General features: G+C 39.0%; 1 protein-coding gene across 1 annotated transcript in view; it reads left to right on the plus strand.

Annotated features, from left to right (window-relative positions):
* The window catches only part of dpyda.1 (dihydropyrimidine dehydrogenase a, tandem duplicate 1), a 190,950-nt gene extending 176,824 nt beyond the window's left edge, over nucleotides 1-14,126 (plus strand). The window contains 3 exon segments of the mRNA XM_056249222.1: nucleotides 9,199-9,345; nucleotides 9,459-9,599; nucleotides 12,828-14,126. Coding sequence (XP_056105197.1) covers nucleotides 9,199-9,345; nucleotides 9,459-9,599; nucleotides 12,828-12,998 — 459 coding nt within the window. The 3' untranslated portion in view covers nucleotides 12,999-14,126.
* The last annotated feature ends 12,223 nt before the right edge of the window (nucleotides 14,127-26,349 follow it).

Here is a 26,349-nt window from a genome sequence, read left to right on the forward strand (position 1 = left end):
TTGGATGGTTTTCCGTCGTGCGTGATAACCAGGTCTATGAGTAAAATCCCCGCTGGTGTTACATCTGAAACTAGAGAGAAGTTAAGTACACCTCTAGAAGTCCCTTCTTTCTTGTCTGTGTCACGCGATGAGTTGATTAAAGAGCAAAAGGCTGATATTATGCTTGTTGAACTGTTTGATCGAGTTGTCTCGTATGATGAAATCGTAAATCTTCCCTCTGGGTATTATATAGAGGAAGATGTGTTGGTCCGGAAGTGGGTGCCGCACGGAGAATTTGTGATTGGTGATCCGGTTCTACAAATTGTAGTCCCTCAGTCTCTTCGGAAACTTGTTTTAAAAGCGGCTCATGACAGCTCTGGACATTTGGGAGTGAAAAAAACATATAAGTTGCTTTTGAGACATTTTTTTTGGCCAAAGTTGAAGCGTGATGTGTCGAACTATATTAAGTTATGTCAAACATGTCAACTTACAGGAAAACCAAATCAGTGTATGAAGCCTGCCCCTTTGTATCCAATTCCTGCTATTAGTCAACCTTTTGACCATCTTATTGTGGATTGTGTTGGGCCATTACCTCAGTCAAAGGCAGGGAATGAATATTTGCTTACGATTATGTGCCAAGTGACTAGATATCCAGCTGTGTACCCGTTACGTTCGATAACCGCAAGGTTAGTTGTAAAAGCACTGACCCAGTTTATATCAGTGTTCGGAGTACCACGAGTTATTCAGTCTGATCAGGGGAGTAATTTTACTTCCAATTTGTTTGGTCAAGTTTTGAAACGGCTTAATATTCAACATAATCTTTCCAGTGCCTATCACGCTCAAAGTCAGGGAGCACTGGAAAGGTTTCACCAAACATTAAAGTCTTTATTGAGATCTTACTGTGTTCAGATGAATCAGGATTGGGAAGTGGGTTTACCCTGGTTAATGATGTCAGCTCGAGAAGCCGCTCAGGAGGGTACCGGATTTAGTCCGAATGACCTTGTTTTTGGTCATGAGGTGCGGGGCCCCTTGTCTATTTTGACTGCAGATTGGAAAAAAGCTGATCCACCAAAAAACCTTTTAGCGTATGTAAGTGATTTTCGCAGACGAATTTTCGAAGCCTGTCAATTGGCAAAAGCATCTTTGAGTAAAGCACAGGATCGGATGAAACGACTTTTTGATCGTCGTACAGAATTGCGTTCATTCCAATTGGGTGATCAAGTTCTTGCTTTGTTACCTATTGTGGGATCACCATTTCAGGCTAAATTTGTGGGTCCTTATACTGTTGCTCGTAAAATTTCGGATCTTAATTATGTGATTAATACGCCAGATCGGAAAAAGAAGACTAGAGTGTGTCATGTAAATTTGTTAAAGCCTTTTTATGGTTCTGAAGAATTTGTTGACACTGAAATAAGTCCAGACGACGTTGATATAACTAATCCTAGTATTAAATCTGTGTTGCTTACAGATTCTTTTTGCGGTGATGCTGAGTTGGCAACCACTTCCATTATGATAGGTGGGGATCAGGATGAGATTGATCCTGGAGATTCTATTCTTCAGGGTCGTTTACACAATTCAGAAGCGTTACGTTCTTTGTCTGAACGGTTTAGTCATTTAACAGAGGGGCAGCGTACCGATTTGATTAATCTGATTTTTGAGTATATTGCACTATTTCCTGATACTCCATCTCGTACAAGTCTTATTGAACACGACATTGATGTAGGAAATTCGGCTCCAATTCATCAGCGCTATTACCGAGTTTCTGCAAATAAAAAGCAACAATTAGAGAAGGAAGTTGAATATATGTTGGAAAATCATATTGCTGAACCTTCTTTTTCGAGTTGGGCTTCTCCCTCATTGCTGGTGAATAAATCTGATGGATCATTCAGATTTTGTACGGATTACCGAAAGGTGAATGCCGTAACGAAACCTGATTCATTTCCATTGCCTCGAATTGAGGACTGTATTGACCAGGTGGGAAATGCTAAATTTGTTAGCAAGTTTGATCTATTAAAAGGTTACTGGCAGGTGCCTTTAACTGAAAGAGCTCGGGAAATTTCTGCTTTCATTATTCCATCAGGATTATTTTCGTACAATGTTATAAGTTTCGGGTTGCAAAATGCTCCCGCAACTTTCCAGCGTTTAATGAACCGAGTGATTTCTGGCTTGAGGGGATGCGCTGTGTACTTGGACGATGTCATTGTGTATAGTCAAACTTGGGAAGAACATGTTATACAAATTAGAGCACTATTTGATCGACTTGTGATGGCAAATTTGACGGTTAATTTGTTAAAATGTGAGTTTGCAAAGGCTACCGTAGTTTACTTGGGGAAAGTGGTTGGCCAAGGCCAAGTGCGCCCTGTCCGTGCAAAAGTGGAAACGATTGATAACTACCCTACACCTACCACAAAGAAAGAACTTATGCGATTTCTTGGAATGGTGGGATTTTATCGTTGTTTTTGTAGAAATTTTTCTACTGTGGTGGCCCCCCTGACAAGTTTATTGCGGGGTGGAGTAGACTTTTGTTGGACAGGGGTCTGTCAGCAAGCCTTTGAAAAAGTTAAAATCCTTCTTACAGAGGATCCTGTTTTGAAAGCTCCAAAGTTTGATCAGGCGTTTCGATTGCAAGTGGATGCCAGCAATGTGGGTGCTGGTGCCGTTCTGTTACAGACTTACGAAGATGGAGTTGATCATCCGGTTGGATTCTTTTCTAGGAAGTTTAATTCTTATCAACTGAATTATTCGGTGATTGAAAAGGAGGCGCTTGCTTTGATTTGGGCTTTACAACACTTTGAAGTGTACGTGGGTTCGTCTGAGGGACCCCTGGTGGTTTTTACTGATCACAACCCTTTAGTTTTCCTTCACTCGTTACAGAACCCAAACCAGAGGTTAATGAGGTGGTGCTTATTTTTACAGGGATACCTGCTAGATATTCGCCACATTAAAGGTTCAGAGAATGTAACTGCTGATGCCTTATCTCGTATTCATATAGTCTAGTGTTAGGATTTGTTCCATTTCCCTGTTTTGTGTCTCTGTTCTTTTCTTAATTTGCTTCCTAGGTGCCGGGGTTGCTAGAAGGACTTGGAGAGCTGATAAGACTGGGAAGGATCCAGAGTTGGAATAAGTTCGCTTACTTGGACTGTTTGAATTCTGAGTGGTGGGTTTTGTTTGGGTTTTGGACGAGTTTGTGAAGTCGCTGTGTTTTTTTTGTTGGTTTTTTTAGGGGGAGTGTGTGACGAGTCTCTTCTCTTCCTGTTACGGCGAGCTAGTGGGTGTGGCTAGGAGACTCATCAACGGAACGATGTCCACCTGTTCATCCCTCTATAAATGTTTAGACTGACTGGTGTACACAGAAAGGTCTTTCCTCCGGTTTACTTTGTGTTCGATTTATGTTTGATTTGGGCTCGGTTAGTTTCTTTGGTTAGTATTTTGGTTTGCTCTGGCTGATACATTTACACCCATGCCCTTTGTCAGGCATTACAGACGACCACGTTTTATTGTTTTATACATTTTTCTAATTATGTGAATAAAAGTTATTTTCTTTTGCAATCCAATCACTGTGTCCTCCATTTCATTTGCCACGGCTTTGAGCCGGTCGTGACAGACCTAACCAATGACAAACAGAGTGTTTGGGAAATTAGTTTGAACGCATTCTTTGTTTTTGCAATTCTGTCTGGTGATGTTAGTGGCACAGAAATCACACACTTTATCTTTAAAAGCCTTCTTGCATCCCATCTTGTAATCTAGCCGCTCAATCGGAATCGTGTTTATTTTAGGTGACATATGGGGTCATTTGTGCATAGAGATATGAACGGGCCTGTGGAGAACAGTTTAGAGCACTGCTTTAGTGCACATTAGATATGAAGGGACCGCTGTCCTGTTTGCCTGGCCAGAGTGAAGATGTACTGTTATTGCCAAGCGATTGTCCGACCGCTCAATGGGGTCTTTCATTAGCCCTGTCTCAGATCTGACCCACGAGACAATGGCCAATCGCAATGCATAGCACGCTGCTAGCATCGTTCCGGGAAGCCTTAGTGCCGTAAAAGTGTGATGGGCTAAAAGGAAGAGTTTGACACGAAATTACGAATGAATAAATGTATGGCCAACGAAAAAAAAATACTATAGAAGTCAATGGCTACCGTCAACTGTCTGGTCACCAACATTCTTCAATGTTTTCTTTTGTGTTCAACAGAAGAAAGAAACTCATACAGGTTTGGAACAACATAAGGGTGAGTAAATGATAAAATAATTTTCATTTTGGGGTGAACTATCCCTTTAAATGATTGCTCTGAGTTATGATTTAAAATAAAATAATAGTTAATATGACTTTTTCTTGTTAAATGTGAAGTGTGTAATTTCTGAGCCCCTAGCACCACCAAATTTAAAGCGGTTTATTGTGGAGCAAGACCATTTAATGCTTTGAACGTTAGAAGCAGTACCTTAAAGTGGATACGTGATGTCACAGGTAGCCAGTGAAGTTCATAAAGCAGAGGAGTAATGTGCGCAGAACGCCTAGTAGAGGTGAGGACTCTCGCTGCAGAGTTTTGAACGTACTGTAATCTTGCAATACGTTTTTTGGGAAGACCAAGAAATAAGGCATTGCAATAGTCGAGGCGTGATGTGATTAATGCATGAATTAAGGTTTCAGCATCAGCTAAGGTGAGAGAAGATTGTAAGCGAGCAATACTGCGAAGATGGAAAAAAGAGTTTTTCACAAGAGAAGAAATATGAGAGCCAAAGGATAGAGTTTGATCAAATAAGACACCAAGGTTACGAATCGATGACGATGGCTTAATGTGAGTTCCATCAATATCAAAGGACTGGTCCATCCTTTTGACTGAGGCAACAGAGCCAATCACTAATATCTCGGTTTTCTTATCATTTAGTTTGAGGAAATTCAGTGACATCCAATGCTTGATGTCCCTGATACATGCAGTGAGTGAGTCAGGCAGAGATGGCCTATCAGAGCTGGTGGTGAGATATATTTGAATATCATCAGCATAGCAGTGGAATTTAAGTCCATGTCTGCGTATGATGTCACCGAGTGGATAGATGTATATAATGAACAATAGTGGGCCTAGAACCGAACCTTGAGGAACACCCTGTGTAAGTGAGGCAGTGGCAGATCTAAACCCTTGTATAGTGATATAATTCTTTCTGTCACTGATGTATGAAATGAGCCAGGAAAGAGCAGAGCCAGTGATGCCAATATCAGAAAGCCTAGAGATCAATATTTCACGGCGAACTGTATCAAAAGCAGCGCTTTAATCAAGGAGAGATATCGTTGACCACCCGAAGAAGGGCAGTTTCAGTGCTATGTGATGGGCGAAATCCAGATTGAAAAGGTTCAAAAAGACCATTAGCATCCAAATGTGTTCGTAAATGTGAAGCAACAACCCTTTCAAGGACTTTGCACATGAATGTTAAATTGTAGTTACTTATAACGTTGGTGACGTAAGACATGACAGTAGTTCTTTCAGAGATTGTCTCCTCTTTGTAATATTGTGTTCTGTGTAAGCAATAAGTTGAATCAAGCAGCCCGTCTGTCACATAAATGAATCTTTGCGCGGCTGATGTGTGCTATGTGTTGTTTACAAATTTGAGAGGACTGTACAAGTGAGAAAATGTGTGTGTACTATAACAAAAAAAAAAAAACTGCATCCAATTAGGAGAGTCTGTGTGATAGCAGGAGAAACAGAACCAGCACGTATGGGTGGTGGACAACACCCGGTACTTTTCATTAAACCAGACACCGCTCGATGACTTTTCAGTAGCGGGCCACTAAATTTTTACAAAACAAATAAGCGAGGATGATGCACAGCATGCTGGGAGTTTGGAGACGAAAGCTTCCCCTTAATGAGCTTGAGAGAATGTCTTCCTCCCTTGGAGTCGCACCTAGGGCCGGGCTCTTAACTTTACGCTGTCTCCCAGGGCCTCGCTCTCTCGCTGCGGTTTATGCTGGTTCACCCGAAAGCCTCTCGCAGTGTCAGGAAGAAGTAGGAACGAGATGACGGGAAAACATTGCGGTTGTAAAAAGACTTTGTGCTGTCCTGGGTTCAAATTAATGAGGGTTGAACGCTCTTAGATAAATTTAGGTTTTCATATTTAATTATAGCCTGCTGCAGCGGTTGAGTGTGGATAAAGCACATGATTATTATGCTTCAGGGTTGTTTATAGCATTCTTTATGACTTTTATTTTTGACTCACGAGTTGATATCTTTTCTTAATGGCACAATGAGCAGTTGAAAGAGCAATAAGACTTAATAGTTGGAACGCATGGAAGCGCTCGGCTGAGAAACGACGCCTGTCTTTGCTTTGAACCCGCGTCGCTCTTTCATGTAGGTAGCCTTGTCATTGCCCGTCTTTGAGATTTTCACCTTCAGACTTGTTGCTTGACACCCGCTCGCTGTACCTGAAGAAATCAGAAGAGCGAAAGATTAACATCTTTTGATCACTGACATCGACTCCGACATTAAATGAATGTTTTATTTTGTATATGTGACGAAAAACGGTATTCAAATGCACAGCCTAACTCGCTCGCCAAGAAATGTCATCTGTTGGCTTCCCATGAACTCTAATGTGGAATATCTTCAGATCTGATTGTAGTTTGATCTGTAATGCGATTATGTGATACATGTTTCCCAGGTTCGGCTTCAAGCGCTACAGGGATAGTTCATGTACAAATGAACGTTCTGTCATCATTTATTCATCCTCATGTCATATGACTGACTTCTTCAGAAAGAAAAAGAAGATGCTGTTTCAACTGTGTCTATCCGTACAGTGAAAGTCAGTGGGGTCCAAAGCAACACTGGAAAAATACTCTAGACAGACATTTTTAAACGTATATTATTTCAAATTTAAAAAGTCATAGATGTTTGGAATGACATTTTTTTTTTAATTTTGGGTGAACTGTTCCTTTAAATATCCATTAAAAAGACATTTATAATGTTAAAACATATTTCTAATTCAAATAAATGCAGTTCTTTTATACTTTCTATTCAAAAATCAAAAATTAAGGTTTGTTTTTGACATTTAAATAATAATAAGAAATGCTTTCTGCTTGGAAGGATTTCTGAAGGATCGTGTGCCACTGAAGACTGCAGTAATGATGCTGAAAATTCAGCTTTGCAGCACAGCAATAAATTACAATTTAAAATATATTACAATAGAAAACAGTTATTTCAAATTGTAATAATATTTCATAATATTACTGTTTTTTTTATCAAATAAATGCAGCCGTGGTGAGCATAAGAGACTTCTTTTAAAAACAACAGATTCATACTTAATAAAAAGGATGCTTTTCAAATGTAACAGTTCAGCATTAATTTTACAGTATTTCATATTCCAGTATTTAATCTAAAGACTTCTCCATATGCCTCCATAAAGGTCCAGACTAACCCCTGAATATCCACTGACGTAGAGCCTCCAAATGTGTAGGGATCCTATGGGTAGAGCTGGGAGACCAGCAAAAATCCATTACCATGTTTCAGAAAGCTGCTAAGACCTGTTTTTTTTAAGCATGGTGAGAATTGGCTTGGAGAATTAAATAAGTGAAGCCGTCCAGGTTCTATATGAGAAGCTCACTGAGAGAGTGTGAAGTGGCCAAGATCATGCATCCTGTCGTCACACTCCTCCTGAATCCATCAACGGGAGAACCTTCCACACACAATTCCGAGCGAGCCGGCAATCCCTGTTCGTTGCCACAGTAATGTCTTAAGCCTGAATGGCAAATGAATATTTTTGCAAATATATTGCATGATTTTACAGTACAGGGCCTTCAAAAGATGCAAAAGTGGTAAACCAAGGACAATAATCTCTCAGAAATCATTCTGCGTGACCTACATCAGTTTTCATTTTACTTTTTATGCACAAGCGATTTTGACAACGTGCGCAGCTGCTTTGGGGACCGCGAATGTAATATCGATCGTGCGTGCTTGCCAATAAGTTTTCTTTCTTTTAACATTAAAACACTGCCTCGTGCAAAACGCCACAAACCTGAAGTCTCACCTCTGCGTGGAATGAAAGCGGTTAAGCCCGGAGCAGATTAGACTCTAAACCGCTGTATGTTGACAGAAGGGATCTCATTAATTTTCAAAGATGAAAAAGAGTAGCCACTCCTCGAAAGAGAGCAGCGTGTGTCTTTAATGCCTTTGTTTTCCTCTCCTGTGAGCGTGTGTACTTCTCTGATGGTCTAATGAGGGATGCAGCGCTGATGCTTTGGCACACATGGCACCTGAAGCCCGGTGAATCAGTAATCACTAGTAAGCGTAAATATCGGCCTTCTTGGTGAGAGCGTCTTAAAGGAGAACACGTGGCACTGCATGAAAGGTAGAGCGTGCTTCAGAATTCAACATAATTGAGTTTGACAGGAAATATAATTGGTTACCTCAAAGAAAACTCAACTAAATCACCAAATGATATCAGGCATCTGTTTTTGGAGAGCATATTATAACAAATGTCCAGAGAAGAATGTAAGAACAGCGTATCCCACTAGTTATTCCTTTAGTGAATTGGATGGTAGAACCCAATAAATAATACTAAATTAATACTGGTTCTTGGGGTAAATTATTTTACTATTAGGGCTATTTAAGCTAATTAGGCCAATTATCGGTATCGGCCGATAAAAGCAATTATTTTCACTATTGGCCATTGGCCGATAGTTTAAAAACAGCCGATGATCCGGGCCTGTCAATCAAAAGGAGGCGGAAAACTACCTTAGGTCCAACTGAGTTGTATACGTACTTTTCATTTTTTATTTGAGTGTAAATATAAGCCTATATCTAAAAATAAATAGCAGTTGAAAGTAATAATTTGGGCTCTGTTGTTAATTTCAACCTTATAGTAATGTACCAAATGAAAGGCTTCCCTGTATGGTTTACAGATTTATTTGGAGAGATTTTTATTCCTTAAGAAAATCAAACTATCGGTATCGGCAGATATCATTCTGAATAATCGGTATTGGTAATAAAATTTTTTTTTAAAAACAATTGTATTGGTATTAGTTTTTATTAATATTTTGAATTAGCTTTTATTTTTATATTTTCAGTTAAAAATGTTTCTTTTTTTTATATATTTCTATAAATTTTAGTACTTCAACTTATTTGTGTTTTATTTTATTCCAGCTTTATTTCAATTGTAGTTTTAGTTAACAATAACAAAAATGGCTGAAATGTTACAATTCGGGTACAATTCAGTGTGTTTGTTTCTTGTTCCCCATAGAGTCTGCCCAGTTTTGGCCTGTACCTGAAAGAAAAGAAAGAGGCGATTGCAAACCACAAAAAGAAACTGAAAGGCTACAGTGACGATGCCGTTTCCACTGAAGGAACAAGAGTTTACACTCCCAAGGGTCCTGTGCCAAGAGTTAAAGTGGGTTTGCTTAAATTATACACTTGCTTGTGTATCGTTGTAGCTCAGAAATGTTTTCCAACCTCAAGACCTTTGACCTTAGGTCTGAAATTACCATATGTTTTTGTGCTCAGGATGTGATAGCCAAAGCTCTGAAACACATCGGTGCCTATCAAGAGCTAAACATTCAGGAGCAAGTGCAAGCTCTGATCGATCCGGAGATGTGCATTAACTGCGGGAAGTGTTACATGACCTGTAACGATGCTGGATACCAGGTGCGCACCTCCCTCTGTCCTCCCACCCATACAGAAACACACTAACACACACCCGCCTGTTTGTTCCCACACAAAGCGATAGCTCCAAGCCTCTGGCTGTTAAATTACAGCTCATGGCTCTTCCAGGGCTCCAAGTCTTCAGCTAGTAGGTTTATAAACTGAAAAAGAACCATGTCCTGCTCTCAGAAACTAGCAGTTTTTCATCTCAAGCTAACAGAATGAGGTTTATGTTTGCAAAAACAATGAAAATATGCCATAGAATGGGCAAAAATGTGGCCTAGCAGTTAGCATACATGCTTAACATTCTGTATGATTTCAAATAACATACCGTTTGCACGTGAAGTCACCGTCGGCCGGAGTGACTGCGATTACACCCACTGAGTGGCAAAAAGACTGAGCGGCAGCATTGGTTTTCAGCGTGAATGCCGCAAAAAAACGCATCTAAAATGGGAAAGAGCTTTGAGATTGACTGTACAAATAGATTTGACAAGATATCTGAGGTATAATTTTACAGATTGCCGAAAGCTACAGAACAGAGTAGCAAATGGATCGTTGCAATTCATAGAAAGAACTGGACTCCAGGCAGCGAAAGGTGGATTTGCAGTTATCATTTTGTGTCAATATGCAGAAGCCTTTTGGGGTAAAAAGTTTTAGGGCTGGACGATATATATATATATTACATTGATATAAATGATCACCCAGATTTAGACCTAACTATATTGTTTTTATATAAAGCGTTCACAGGCAAATTTGCTTTATTCATTTCCCCGGCGTTGAAATCAGGCACATATAAATGTCAGGAAACACGATTCCTGGCTGCATGTCAATATCCATGGATCACTGGATCTTTGGTAAGTTGTATGGAACTCTATATCGAGTCCAACCTTTAGTTTAAACTGATAATCGTTCGTTTTCTTCGCGTTCTCGCGGTTTTCCCTATTAAATCCAGTCACGCAGCAGCTCTTGCCACTCAGTCCGGCTGAGGGAACGTGTTCCGGCGGGAAAGTGACGTAAATGCATACCCTCTATACTGAAGTCAATACTAAAACCAATATAAACTATAAATACCAAACTAAAATAATTTGTTACATTTTATATAGCACTTTTCTTTGCACTCAAGGTGCTTTACATATAGAAGGAGAAAATCTCCTCAACCACCACCAATGTTCAGTACAATCAGTATTTATATGGAGATGATTAGGAGGCCATGATGATGGACAGAGGCCAATGGGCAAATTTAGCCAGGATACGGGGATACACCCCTACTTTTTTTCAAGGGACATCCTGGGATTTTTAATGACCAATGAGAGTCAGGACCTCGGTTTAACGGTGCTCTTTGACAGTATAGTGTCCCCGTCACTACACTGGGGCGTTAGGACCCACACAGACCACAGGGTGAGCGCCCCCTACTGGCCTCACTAACACCTCTTCCAGCAGCAACCTGGTTTTCCCAGGAGGTCTCCCATCCAGATACTGACCAGTCTCAGCCCTGCTTAGCTTCAGTGGGCAACCAGTCTTGGGCTACAGGGTGATAGCTGCTGGTGAAACCAATTTACCAATATTTATGTCATACCTAGTGTCTAGCCTGACATAAAAAGATGCATAAAAAGTGTCAAAACGAACAACCAAAAAACCAAATGCTGCTATGGCGCCTCTTACTGGCAGGCTAAAGATGGCTTATTAGCGCACGTGATTTTCCCTTTAGAGACTCTAATGAATATTAGCGCTGAAAATGGTGATGTCCCCTTGCGCTTCAGCCTGCAGAAGTACGGCAAGTGGGATGGCTCTGACAGTTTTATTAAAGTATTCATCTCACCCTCTCCTGTTAAATAAATGTCCCTTGCAATTTATCATAAGGGTATTGATGAAGTAGAGTGCGGGTTTTATCAAAGCAGTAATTGTTCACAGTGACGCTCATTGTCTGTGAGTGGATCTCTAAGAGGAATTACACATTATTAATGCTTTCTAATATAGAGGAGCATTCGTCAACATAATGTGTCACGATCAAATAGGTGGCCCATCAAGCAATACAAAACAGCAGTCTGACGCTAGCGGCAATCCGGTTATGTTTGAAAAGGTGCCCGTACTCGATTTCACCTGCCAAAATAATGTCTAATCTTCCTGTCGTACAAACACAATGTTTTACTGATTGTTTTAACAGTCTAGTATAATGTTTAGATTGATGGCCATTCCTTCCTCTGCTCCGTAGTGTATTCACATTTCACTACAATATCAAACAAAAATGTATAAAAAGTAAGATGTCACATAAAGGAAATTATATTTTAAGCCCATTTAAGATTTTTTGCATTGTGGAAATATTTCACTATTGCCACAATGCCAACTACACAAATTTCCCCCCCAAATGATCATTACTGTAATGCATTAATTAGCATTACTAAGTTTTTTAAAGTAAAAGATAATTCGCTTTACATTTTAATTACTTTAATACAGTTTTGTGCACTGTATTTCAGTGAAAATAATTACATTAAAATAATTATATTGTTGTTGCTGTCATTATTATTATTATAATGAATCATCATTTTTAAACCAGCTTAAAAAATTAAAAGGCAGATACTATAAATATTATTATGTATAAATACATCAGAATTTTGTCAATTATATATGTTATATTATATTATAATATTGTTTTTGTACAATATTATAATTACAGTAGAAATAATTTTAAAATAATTAAAAAGTATTATTGCTGTTGTTATTATTATTATTGTTTGTATTATTATGAATCATCGTCATCCTCATTTTTAAACCAGCTGAAAGAATTAAAATGCAGATATTCCAAATATATCACAATGTATAAATACTTTACAATTGATATATAATATAATATAATAATATATAATTATATTATATTTCAATGTGCATAAATTTAATACATTAAAAGGCAGATTCTAAAAAATACTGCCATGATGTAATACAGTTTGAATATTATTTCATTTTTTTTTTTTTTTTTTTTTTTTTTTTCAATACTGTAATGAGAATTTAACCCCAAAACCCTGAAATGCCAAATGTTATTTTCTTATTTTGATTTTGGGAAATGTGTGAAACATGACCCACATGACATGGTCTTGACAGTTCTCACACATCTGTGTCGTTCAGTGTACGGACAGCACACAGTCTTTGTTGGGTTTGTATTGTGTGACGTCCAGCCGTAGCAGGTTGTCGCCCCTGGTGAGGATATAATGATTCTAATGTCTCTGTGTCTGGCAGGCCATTGTGTTTGACCCCGAGACTCATCTCCCCTCGGTTCGGGACAGCTGCACCGGCTGTACTCTCTGCCTCAGCGTCTGCCCCATCATCCACTGCATCAAGATGGTTGCCAGGACAACGGCTTACGTGCCAAAGCGAGGCCTCCCTCAAGTCGTGGAGCCCGTGTGCTGAGAGAAATCCGGGACCAAAAAAAAAAGATAAAAATGTCTACATCACAGCATCGAATTTACTTCATAATTGCAATGTGAAGAATTAACTTTGTTGTCTGGGGGGGGGGGGGGGGGGGGGGGGGGGAGAAAATAATTAGATTTTAAAAAATAATAATTGCCTTATTTCCAGGAGCCAATTATCTAGAAATAATCTTAGAGGGTGTAAAGCGTGGTGTTATTCTGAAACAATAGCAAGGCAATTTGTCGAGGTGAAGTTCCTGTCTCTCTTTCTCTGAGGGCTGATGGGAATGAATCTGAGCAGAGGGAATAATGGCTGTTTATGCAGATGTGGGAAGAACGCTGTATCCTTTAACAAGAGCCACAATGATGGATCGTCCACTACATCCACAACAGAATGCAATCACATATACAAGAGGTGGTGATGGGGAATGAGGAAATGAATGGGTTTTAATTGAATGGTGGATGGTTTGGCACGGAATCACACTCAGCGTTGTTTTCCAAAACATATGATGATTAGAAAAGGTTTGTTTTTATGTTATATATGCTATATTGTATACAAAATGCCAGCATACCTCTAAAACTAAACCCGAAGTATTAGTTACCCACTTTTATTTCTAATTGGCATTAATGTCCTTTTAACCCTTAATAACAAATGTGGTTGGTTTTGATTGCATTAGCCATCTGGACAGGGTCATTTAGAGGGCCGGTCTACCCGAGAAATATACTGAACATTTAAGTAAAGGTCATCTATGACTATTTCCAGACATTAGAGATGAAGACTAGCTGTTATTCATCTTGAACCCGAAAGGTCAAGTCTGATTACCTCAATCTCAACAAATACAGGGCCCATACGTACAAGCACCTCGCTCGTTCTCTACAGACCATCTAACACACTGATGACCGACCGGTCAGGATAGCAGTGCACTGGGTCAATACTGGCTCATATTTCAGCTCAAAATCAAAAGAAAACTTAGCCCTTTACATTACAACATTATTTTAATGACAGTTAAGCCTAAAATTCTCAATACGATAATGTGAAAAAAATCAATTGTAAACTATAAAACAGTAACTCAATTATACAATCCTCAATCATTTTTTTGTTTATTTAAAGCAGCAGTAATTAAATAATAATACAAATACTACCATTATTTACAAATTATACTATATATATATATATATATATATATATATATTTTATTACGGTAATTAGAATTATGGGGAAAATATGCTTAAATATCTCAGGTCATACTTTACTCCAATAAATAAATAAATATTTGATGTATATAGTCAGTATATATACATACAATACACACACACACACACATAAATATATATAAATATTAGTGCTGTCAAATCGATTAATCGCATGCTTTTTGTTTATATAATCATATATACACTCACCTAAAGGATTATTAGGAACACCTGTTCAATTTCTCATTCATGCAATTATCTAATCAACCAATCACATGGCAGTTGCTTCAATGCATTTAGGGGTGTGGTCCTGGTCAAGACAATCTCCTGAACTCCAAACTGAATGTCAGAATGGGAAATAAAGGTGATTTAAGCAATTTTGAGCGTGGCATGGTTGTTGGTGCCAGACGGGCCGGTCTGAGTATTTCACAATCTGCTCAGTTACTGGCATTTTCACGCACAACCATTTCTAGGGTTTACAAAGAATGGTGTGAAAAGGGAAAAACATCCAGTATGCGGCAGTCCTGTGGGCGAAAATGCCTTGTTGATGCTAGAGGTCAGAGGAGAATGGGCCGACGGATTCAAGCTGATAGAAGAGCAACTTTGACTGAAATAACCACTCGTTACAACCGAGGTATGCAGCAAAGCATTTGTGAAGCCACAACACGCACAACCTTGAGGCGGATGGGCTACAACAGCAGAAGACCCCACCGGGTACCACTCACCTCCACTACAAATAGGAAAAAGAGGCTACAATTTGCAAGAGCTCACCAAAATTGGACAGTTGAAGACTGGAAAAATGTTGGTCTGATGAGTCTCGATTTCTGTTGAGACATTCAGATGGTAGAGTCAGAATTTGGCGTTAACAGAATGAGAACATGGATCCATCATGCCTTGTTACCACTGTGCAGGCTGGTGGTGGTGGTGTAATGGTGTGGGGGATGTTTTCTTGGCACACTTTAGTCCCCTTAGTGCCAATTGGACATCGTTTAAATGCCACGGCCTACCTGAGCATTGTTTCTGACCATGTCCATCCCTTTATGGCCACCATGTACCCATCCTCTGATGGCTACTTCCAGCAGGATAATGCACCATGTCACAAAGCTCGAATCATTTCAAATTGGTTTCTTGAACATGACATTGAGTTCACTGTACTAAAATGGCCCCCACAGTCATCAGATCTCAACCCAATAGAGCATATTTGGGATGTGGTGGAACGGGAGCTTTGTGCCCTGGATGTGCATCCCACAAATCTCCATCAACTGCAAGATGCTATCCTATCAATATGGGCCAACATTTCTAAAGAATGCTTTCAGCACCTTGTTGAATCAATGCCACGTAGAATTAAGGCAGTTCTGAAGGTGAAAGGGGGTCAAACACAGTATTAGTATGGTGTTCCTAATAATCCTTTAGGTGAGTGTATATATATATATATATACACTCCTTTAGGTGAGTGTATATATATATATATATATATATATATATATATATATATACACACACTCACCTAAAGGATTATTAGGAACACCTGTTCAATTTCTCAGTAATGCAATTATCTAATCAACCAATCACATGGCAGTTGCTTCAATGCATTTAGGGGTGTGGTCCTGGTCAAGACAATCTCCTGAACTCCAAACTGAATGTCAGAATGGGAAAGAAAGGTGATTTAAGCAATTTTGAGCGTGGCATGGTTGTTGGTGCCAGACGGGCCGGTCTGAGTATTTCACAATCTGCTCAGTAACTGGGATTTTCACGCACAACCATTTCTAGTGTTTACAAAGAAAGGTGTGAAAAGGGAAAAACATCCAGTATGCGGCAGTCCTGTGGGCGAAAATGCCTTGTTGATGCTAGAGGTCAGAGGAGAATGGGCCGACTGATTCAAGCTGATAGAAGAGCAACTTTGACTGAAATAACCACTCGTTACAACCGAGGTATGCAGCAAAGCATTTGTGAAGCCACAACACGCACAACCTTGAGGCGGATGGGCTACAACAGCAGAAGACCCCACCGGGTACCACTCATCTCCACTACAAATAGGAAAAAGAGGCTACAATTTGCAAGAGCTCACCAAAATTGGACAGTTGAAGCCTGGAAAAATGTTGCCTGGTCTGATGAGTCTCGATTTCTGTTGAGACATTCAGATGGTAGAGTCAGAATTTGGCGTAAACAGAATGAGAACATGGATCCATCATGTCTTGTTACCACTGTGCAGGCTGGTGGTGGTGGTGTAATGGTGTGGGGGATGTTTTCTTGGCACACTTTAGGCCCCTTAGTGCCAATTGGGCATCGTTTAAATGCCACCGCCTACCTGAGCATTGTTTCTGACCATGTCCATCCCTTTATGTCCACCATGTACCCATCCTCTGATGGCTACTTCCAGCAGGATAATGCACAATGTCACAAAGCTCGAATCATTTCAAATTGGTTTCTTGAACATGACAATGAGTTCACTGTACTAAAATGGCCCCCACAGTCACCAGATCTCAACCCAATAGAGCATCTTTGCGATGTGGTGGAACGGGAGCTTCGTGCCCTGGATGTGCATCCCAAAAATCTCCATCAACTGCAAGATGCTATCCTATCAATATGGGCCAACATTTCTAAAGAATGCTTTCAGCACCTTGTTGAATCAATGCCACGTAGAATTAAGGCAGTTCTGAAGGCGAAAGGGGGTCAAACACAGTATTAGTATGGTATTCCTAATAATCCTTTAGGTGAGTGTATATATATATAAACATTGTATAAACAAAAACTTTTATATTAGATGCGATTATTCACGATTAATCAATTTGGCAGCACTAATATATAGGCTTTATATATACACACACACATATAGGCCTATAAATATACAGTACGTTTATGGGGATAAATTGTGACCCTACATATTAGAAAATAACATTCAGATTCTTACATTGATTTTTTTTATAGTGTTTCATACCTCTGATCAAATTTTGTTGCCTAATTATACTTATCTGTAAGCCTACTAACATGTACTTATCTGTAATTGCACACTTGTGAACTTGCATATTAATAAAAAGTCTTGTTGTCAATCTTATTTGACTAGCACTGTTGTAAGCAATTCCCTTGTGTACTGTATTAATACAGTAATACCGGTTGGGGTTAATAAGGGCAATCTGCAGATCGGCAACACGCGAAAAACATTTGAAGGAGACTGGAATAATTGAGGTCTCGTGCGTTCACCTACGAGGGTGATAGTTCATATTTGTTATGTAGATGTCACGTAGTCTGTGTTGTTTACAGACGGATGGAAGCCAAACGCTGCCGGCTGGTTTGATTAGTCGCCGGGCAGATCAGAGTCTGCCAATAAATCGGGCTCCACTCCGAATGCGGGCCCCGTGTCTCGGCTTCAGGGGTTACAGGTTAGTGTAAATGTTTACTTCCTCATTGGCTGGCTGGTGAGATAATTAGAATGACATTTTGCATGGTCGCAGTGCAGGATGCATGGCGCACCCCCCTTCTCCGCTTGTGTCGTAGCGCACATCATTAAAAATCAACATGGCATCAATCTCGCACCAGTGGTGTGAACTCGAGGCCAGTGCAAACGATCATCAGTGGCGTATTAAGCGCGTGGGGGTGTGCTGACGTGTCTCCTTTGCAGAGATGACGAGGGTGCTGGCCTTAACGCTCACTTCAGCAGCCAGACATTTCTAAAAAGTCCTTTCTGCTTGTTAAAGTACACACTGAACAACAGCATAATTGTGCCTGTCGCAAACAAATGTATTAATTAATGCATTCTCCCGACTAGGCGAGGAAGCGTAGCTACGCGGAAACGCAGCCAACTTATCAGGATTCGCAGGCAGCCGCGGAAATGCAGTTTGTAGTGTTCAGGTAAATGGAATATTAAACAATTTGAGATTCAAATCTTCTTTGATTGATTGTGCCTCCATTAATGTTAATGGTGTTCTGAAAAACATTGCTCTTCTGTTCGGGTCACAGCTGTATCCACTCTTTGGCGAGTGAGGGTCACGCAGATTGAACATGGCTAACCGTGAGGTTTTTGTCAGGCATGTTTTCCAATTAGCTTTGGCTTTAATTTCAATCCATTGTCTGACGTCTGGATTTGAGCCAAGAGTCAGAGTGGAATTTAAATGATGATCCACTAGACTGCTTCACATTTCAACATTTAAAAGCCTGTGTGTGTCAGTGTACTGTATTGACATGCACTTCTCCCCAAAAATCTATTTAAGATGTTAGTCGAGGTCTTTATTCAGTTCTCCATGATCACTTGACCATCTGAGCCTTCGAATTACAGGTATAGTTAAAAATCGAAAGAAAACATACTACATTATAATGTTATTTTAATGAGTTAAACACAAAATTCTCATTACAATAATGTGAACTCTATAATTCGCAATCAAAAACATGCAGCATTAATTAATTGTAATATAAATACTACCATTCTATAAATATAATAGTGTGTGTGTGTGTATATATATATTACAGTAATGATAATTACAGGGAAATATGCTTAATTTTCAAGAAAATTATATCGCAATTGAAAATATCTCAGGTGATGCTTTACCCCAGTAAATACATAAATTGATTTGTATTCGCTTCTCACACGAGAATTTAACAACTGACCCTTCGAATTAAAGTTGTCACTCAAATATTAACAATTCTACCATTTACTCACCCTCATGTCATTCCAAACCTCTATGACTTTCTTTCTTCTGAGGAACACAAAAGAAGAGTCTTTAAAAAATTGACTTTTCTTAAAATATCATGTTTTATGTTCCAAAGAAAAAAAGAAAGTCATGCAGGTTTGAAACGACATGCTGACAGAATTTCCCTTTTTTTTTTTTTTTTTTTTTTGTGGACTATCCTTTTAAATCAGCTATTTCTGTTGCTGTACCTTTAAGACAGACAAACAATATGATTTACAGACTGTAGTAATTCATACTTTTGTTCATCAAAAAGTTGCTGAATGCTGTATAGGCATTGATATGTAAACATGAGTGGTCATGTGCTAATTCACTCAGGTGATGTCAGAACCATTATGATCTGAATGACCCATTTTTGCAGCTTCTATGCTCCATAAATGCTCAGGGTGGTGATGCTCAACTATATTTAATTAAAACAATTTTTTTTTACTGCATTAGCATTCGTGTAGCTCAAACAGTAGAGCAAGGTGCCAGCAGGCTCCGGGTCATGGTTTGATTCTTAGGGAATGCATGAACTAATAAAATGCACACTTGAATACAGTGCCGAATGCATTGAAATGGAAACGCACTACATCACTAAAGCAACACGTAATCTAATGTACGATCAAGAAGTATAAATTCAGCATTTTTGTCTTCTCTTTCAGTGCACATTTTGACAAGAGTGAGGTCTGGTGGGATCTTGTGCGATGGACTGAAACCTCTGTGGCAGAAGTCATTTATCAGGACAGCTGTAATAAACAGAAACATTAGCTCAGAGCTTTGTATTTGTTCCCAACCGTCGTTCGATACAATATCTCGCCTCTGTCTTTACTGAGCAGGAGGGATGTGTGCTGAGAAATCGTGGTGTCTGACATTTAGAACTTCCAGGCTAAAGTGACAAATGAATTAGAGTTCCCAGCACCTTCTCTTTAATGGATGCGAGCCGGCCCACACCTCGCCTAAATCTAAAAACAGCCTCGTATCACGTCACCAACAAGAAAAAGAGCTGCCAGAGTCTGCAGCTTTGAGCCCATACCGACAGGACTTATGAAGAGCCACAACATGCTGGCGGGCCGTATTGTTGTCTGGGCCGTTTTCTGATGGTGACACTTAGCCTAACCGCGGGTTTGTTGCCGCCGGTTGCCTGTTCGTGGCGTTTGCACGGTGCAGTCGGATCGGGAGTTTGACACCCATTGTGAAGCTTCTTTGTTGTGCCGTGTTTGTGCATGAAGAGTGGGGTGTGAGATTGAGAATGCATTTCTAGCTATGCTTCAAAAGGACACGGTCCCCGGAACATTGATAGTAATAGATTATCCACTGTACTGTGTAATAATCAATTTGATTTCGTGTGTGTGTGTGTGTGTGTGTGTGTGTGTGTGTGTGTGTGTCTGTGTGAACAGAAGCCATCTCATCTTCCTATTAAACGCAGGAGTGAGAGGGGTAAACTGAATTTTGTAAGTGTGGCGGCAGTCCTCTCCAAAGAATTTAACAAACAAAAACATCTATCTATACTGTCTCTTTTTATCTCACTGTTTATCTGTCTATATCTATATTTGTCTATCTCTGTCTATATATATATATATATGCCATCTATCCATCTGTCTCTTTCTATCTCGCTGTTTGTCAGTTTCTATCTCGCTATCTGTCTGTCTTTCTTTTTATCTTGCTGTTTGTCTGTCTGTATCTATATATCTCTCTTTCTGTCTAGCTGTTTGTCAGTCTGTCTGACTGTCTGTCTTTCTTTTTATCTTGCTGTCTATCTGTCTGTCTCTGTCTACCTATCCATCTCTGTCTATATCTAACGATGTCTATCTATCTATCTATCTATCTATCTATCTATCTCTGTCTGTACATATCTAACTCTGTCTGTCTATCTATCGATCTGTCTCTACAAACAATAGTGCAAGGAACTGGTAATGTGAATAAATTTGTGAATGGCAGTAATTGATTTTCTGTGGAATTCTGTGGCCACAGAATCTAAGTGGACCTGCTTATGCTTTCAAGCATCCTAGCTTGAATCTTAGAAAACATATATTCGAGCATCTTTGTCAGACAACAGTCACTTAAATAGTATATTAATGAATTTGTCCCATAAACCTGATGTGTGTGTTGTGTTGTGTGTGTGTGTGTGTGTGTGTGTGTGTGTGTGTGTGTGTGTGTGTGTGTGTGTGTGTGTGTGTGTGTGTGTGTGTGTGTGTGTGTGTGTGTGTGTGTGTGTGTGTGTGTGTGTGTGTGTGTGTGTGTGTGTGTGTGTGTGTGTGTGTGTGTGTGTGTGTCTGTGTGTGTGTGTGTGTGTCTGTGTGTGTGTGTGTGTGTCTGTGTCTGTGTGTGTCTGTGTCTGTCTGTGTGTGTCTGTGTGTGTTTGAGGACACTCTGATACCAGAGCTTAACAGGTAAAGGTCACCGAGATGAGATGGAAATACCAGTGAACAGAGCCTAAGGAGGAAGGACAGGATGGTATTTGGTCCTGCTGATTCAGGACTTGATCTCATCATGTGTGTTTCACTGTGAACTTTGAGCATCATCCAGTGAGTTTCAACAGAGGGCGCTACACAAATCCACTCACACAGACAGATGGACACAGCTAGACTAATTCATCATTCTGTTATACAAGTGTTGCAAGTTTTTAGCACTTTTTCTAAACTGCTACTTTAATATCCGTGTCCAGTGAAATGTTTAAGCGTTAAAATTAATCACAGACACAGGCGTTTTCACACTCTGGTAATGAGGGAGACAGAGGTAGTCTGGAGAAAGTGCTAAGTATCCTGACTGGTGTGTGAATGTGGGAATTTCATCCTCTGTATGTTATAGGTAAAGTCAGTCAGGTTTTTAGAAACCTCTTGATATTTTGAAGGGATGATAGATTGAGCTCTGGTGCTCATGTTGGTGTCTCAAGTTTGAATCTGGGACATTTCCTGGCTCTTTTCACCCAGATTTTTTTACTTGTGGGTGAACTGTTCCTTTAAAATAGGCAAAAATGACAAAAATACACTTTCAAAACAAAACCATATAAATCTATATTGGTGAGATAAGCTAAGTCACTGTTTGATCTTTTGATTTTGACATTTGTTTGCCAACTGTGTGAGCCGGTGTGCATTAAACCTATAAGCAAAGCTACACAATTCCCGACTTCCTTCTTTCTCCATATCAAATTCTAAGATGGAAGTTGTTCTGTCCCTTGGAGAGTCCTTGCATTGAGCTCCACTTTACAGAAATTGGCCTCTGCGCCATCAAAGCCCAGCCGAGGACTGCAGGCGGCGGGTGACATTTTGATTGAGATATTTTGCCTCTGATAACATGCAAATTCCAGCGCGGCGACATGAACTGAGCCGACAGACTTTATTTTTTACTCTCCCTCCCTTCCGCTCTTTCTTGCCGCTCTGTTACTCGTCTTGTGATGCTATCTATTACATTATGGCATCTGTATGCATTCAGTGACTGCGGCGGTGTTTTAATAAAGGCACATCACTTTCTGTCCTGTGGGCTGGTCTCAGCGCGTAATCAAACCTCGCAGAACTTGCATGGAAACAGCACTGTCAGTCATTTCATCGAATAAACACACTGTATATATTCATATGTTTCCTCTCTGAATATGAATGCACTGCTGTCTGTGAGGGATTTCGTAATTATTTAAATTTGCAGCGGCTTATTGCATGTACAAGATTCATATGTATTGAGAAACTGCCATGTTCTAAAGCAGGTGTCCACATACGCTGTGTCCATCTCTGTCATTTTCAAGTATCTTGTTATCAAGCCTGAGACATTTATTACTTGAAGTGACTATCCAGAATCCTCAAATTTCTTAAAAAGTCAATCTTTCTATCTTTTTTGTAAGCATCACATTTATAGACATTAACTCTGCAAAACATCAATCATAACTTCCCTTCTAAAATGTGGGATTGGGTTTTTTCTTAAATTAATTAAACATTATTTTTTTTAATATATATATATATATATATATATTAAAAAAAAATTGCAGTGAAGTCCAAAGTGTTTGACCCAGCAAAGCTGTGTTGACGGCAATCACAGAATTCATTAAGATCCATGAAAAATAAATCACCCAAGTCAGACAACAGAAATGCTCTTTTCAATTTACATATATTTCATTCCAAACTGGAACATCTATATTAATAATAGTGTCGTGTAATTACAATTATTTCACCCAACATTTGTGTGCTATATGCATTTTTATGCTTTATTAAAGTATCACACTGTTAGCTTAGCATATCGCTAATGTCGAACCGTAATCAATAGTTTTGCTGCCTATAGATGATTCCAAATTTGTCACTTGTGAGGTTCTATTTTGGTTTGGATGTTGCCTCGAGAGCCATTCACACACACAGCAATTTTGTCACCAAGTGGTTATTGACCGAAGTAGGCATTCCTAATGCTAATGTTAATGGTTGGCCGGAATGCAAAATCAGGAATGCAAAAGATTGCTGTTAAAAAATATGTTGTTCTAATTAAGAAATCAATTCTTGCATTGCTTTAAAAATTAACATTATGGAGGGGAAACATTTGTATTTAAACTTACAGCAATACATAAGGCATAATCTCGTGAATAAGATGAACGATCAATGCATGAATCAAACTCGCTCAAAAAAAAATGCAGACAATTCTAACACCATTTTCCAAGCAATTTTTTTAACATTGAAATCTCTCATAGTAACATTAACCACTGTCACCCCCCTTTTTGAGCATAGACATGAAAATCCATCCAGACTTAAATGGTTGTAATACATGAATGCTAAAATATTTTTATTTTTTTTAAAGAAAGCCATGTGTCTAACCAAGTTGTGTACCAAATTTGAAGTTGATGTCACAAAAATTGAAGTTCTGTTTAGGCAAAAATAGCCACCGGGTGACACCCACATTCCATTGAATTATTTATATACGTGTCGTGATTATCTATAAAGTTACACATCAATCGTCTTAGTATTCCTCAATCTATTCATTTTAAACAACATAACAAGAAAAGAATTATAAAAGAAAGTCTGTTTTCTAATGAATTTCACTCATTACTGCGGGGCACAGGCATAAAACAAAAGAATACACAGGTAGTCTATCGTCAGCAAAACTTGCAATGGCTCAGCGATTTACTGCAGAGCAAGCACTGAATGCAATCAAATATTACTGTCACTGATGGGGGATCTGGGGAAGACGCTGTCAGCAATCAAAATATTGATATTTCAGACGTTGAAAATGATAGTTTTGAGAATATGTCAGAGATCGCGAATATGAGCCAGATACTGAATGTACTGGGGAAATAAGCTCTGATGAGGACAGTGATGATGTAAAAAGCATCTGCTCAAATTGAACCCTTCCCAGTTCTAAAAGGTAACGAAAAAGGCTTTATTTTATTCTTTTGTATCGTTATTAAAATAGGAGAGTTTTATACTAAAGCGGCAGTTAGATCCACCCGTGTTAGATATAGCCTAGATCTGGGTCACTAAAGACCCGAATATGTAATAATGATTGGCATTTAAGGGTTAACTCTTGAAAATATCATCCAGTTGTTTAGTCACTGTAAATCCCTGTTAACCTTTTGGAAGGCAGCTGCCTATATGTAGACAGTATTATCTCTAGGTTTACACTCTAAAAAATGCTGGGTTGTTTCAACCCAAATTTGGGTCAAATATGGACAAACTCAAATGTTGGGTTAAAAATGTAATTTAAAATTAACCCAACTTCAACTTTCACTTTCAACTGTACATTTTTTAAATTACATTTTTAACCCAACATTTGGGTTTGTCCATATTTGACCCAACTTTGGGTTGAAACAACCCTGCATTTTTTAGAGTGTAGAAACAACCATTAACTATTAACAAAAATGTTAAAAGGATTGCGCTTGTGTCAAAGACAGCTTGTCATTGGCTCCTTGTGCATCTCTCAATCGATTTCTCTGTGTAATCTCAAGCATTCACAGGAAGTAAAGCTGTTCCAACGTCTCCGAGCACGCTTGTGCCAGTAGGAGATCCTGTTTTTGTTTTGAACTTCTTCCTTTCTGCTCTTCTGAGACGGATGTCACGAGGCAGGAGAAGCGGGGAGGTTGGGGGGTTGCGCCACCTTGGTCCATCAGTGTAATTGTTTTGTGGGCTGAAGGATATTTTTAGCCCACCAAAGGTTGGTCCCTTTTGTTATCTCACAAAGGCTCGACAACCCCACTCACAGTCATGTCTCTTTGAAGGAACAGCGCTGTTGAGAATTGCCTCGGCACCATGTCCCGTGTTCTTCTGTGTGGCGAGGCTTTGATCAGAGTGAATCTTTTGGTCCTAACATCTCTTTAAAGCCATGTAAGGTCTACTGCAGATTTGCCACAGACGTCTCCTGAATGCTGCTACACTTGTCTTGTTGAGTATTTGTAATTGCTTTTCTGGAAAGTCTCGATTCCCTCGGTTTGGTGGTTCTTAACTTTCTCGCCATGTTAATGCCCTCACGGGATCGACACTCGGTACGGTGTGTGTTCCCTTTAGCCTGACGCTCCTCGCTCTATTGTCAGAGCATCTAAACACTGTAAGGGTAAGACAACCACCAGAAGAGTTATCAAATGTGGTTTGGATATCTGGTTTGGGGGGTAAATTATTTGTGTGATATCAATGCATGTACACAATTAGCTGATTTAACTGTTTTCCTTTCAATCCAATGCCAATATTTTATAACATCAAGGTTAATATTGATACTAATACTCTGTAAATAAGTTATGACAATATATGTTTTGACATTAACTCATCAAAATAAGTTGATGATTCAACTTTATGATGTTATACAAGATCCAACTCATTTAAGTCAGTTTAATGTAATTTAGTCATTTAAGTTGAGTGTACTTAAAAATTTAAGGTAGCAACTTTTTTTACAGTGTGATAACTATTAAATGGAAGATTTTTTGCAATATAGCCCTTTGACATTATATTCAACTAGCATAACTTTTAGCATTTAGTCCTAATCAGCAAATAATCAAACATAATAATGTTTTTGTTTATCATTTACTGACAACAATTATTGAGCATGATCAATCCTTTAACAGCTTTTAATTTAAATAATTTCAAATACATTTATTATAAATGTAAGAAAGTTTGGATTTATAAACACATTTTGGGTCTGTGTTTTTTGTTTTAACAACAGCATTATAATGATGCATCCAGATGATGTTTCTGCGTGGATAATATTATTCGCTCTCGTTGTTTGAATGAGTGCTGTGACTGAACACTGACTGCTTGTCATTCAGCATTTCTGCTCATGTTCAGATGAGCGGAAGAAAAAATAGTTCTGCTCTCCTTCACAACTATTTGCTAACAGTCCATGTTTTCCACCTCAAAGCTTATGATGCACATTCAATTTCTTGTTAAATAATGTCACTTGTCTCTAAGCACTTTTCAATATTTTATGTGAGGGATCGATCCTCTCGATCAATAAGTCTTAAGTATGAATAGAATAATATAGTTAACTTTTAAGATCATTTGAAAGCATTTGAATGTTTTATCAAAATTTATTTACAGGATC

This window comes from Rhinichthys klamathensis, unplaced genomic scaffold (genome assembly GCF_029890125.1).
Source record: "Rhinichthys klamathensis goyatoka isolate OS25496 unplaced genomic scaffold, OSU_Roscu_1.1 h1tg000059l_1, whole genome shotgun sequence".
In the NCBI taxonomy this organism is placed as follows: domain Eukaryota; kingdom Metazoa; phylum Chordata; class Actinopteri; order Cypriniformes; family Leuciscidae; genus Rhinichthys; species Rhinichthys klamathensis.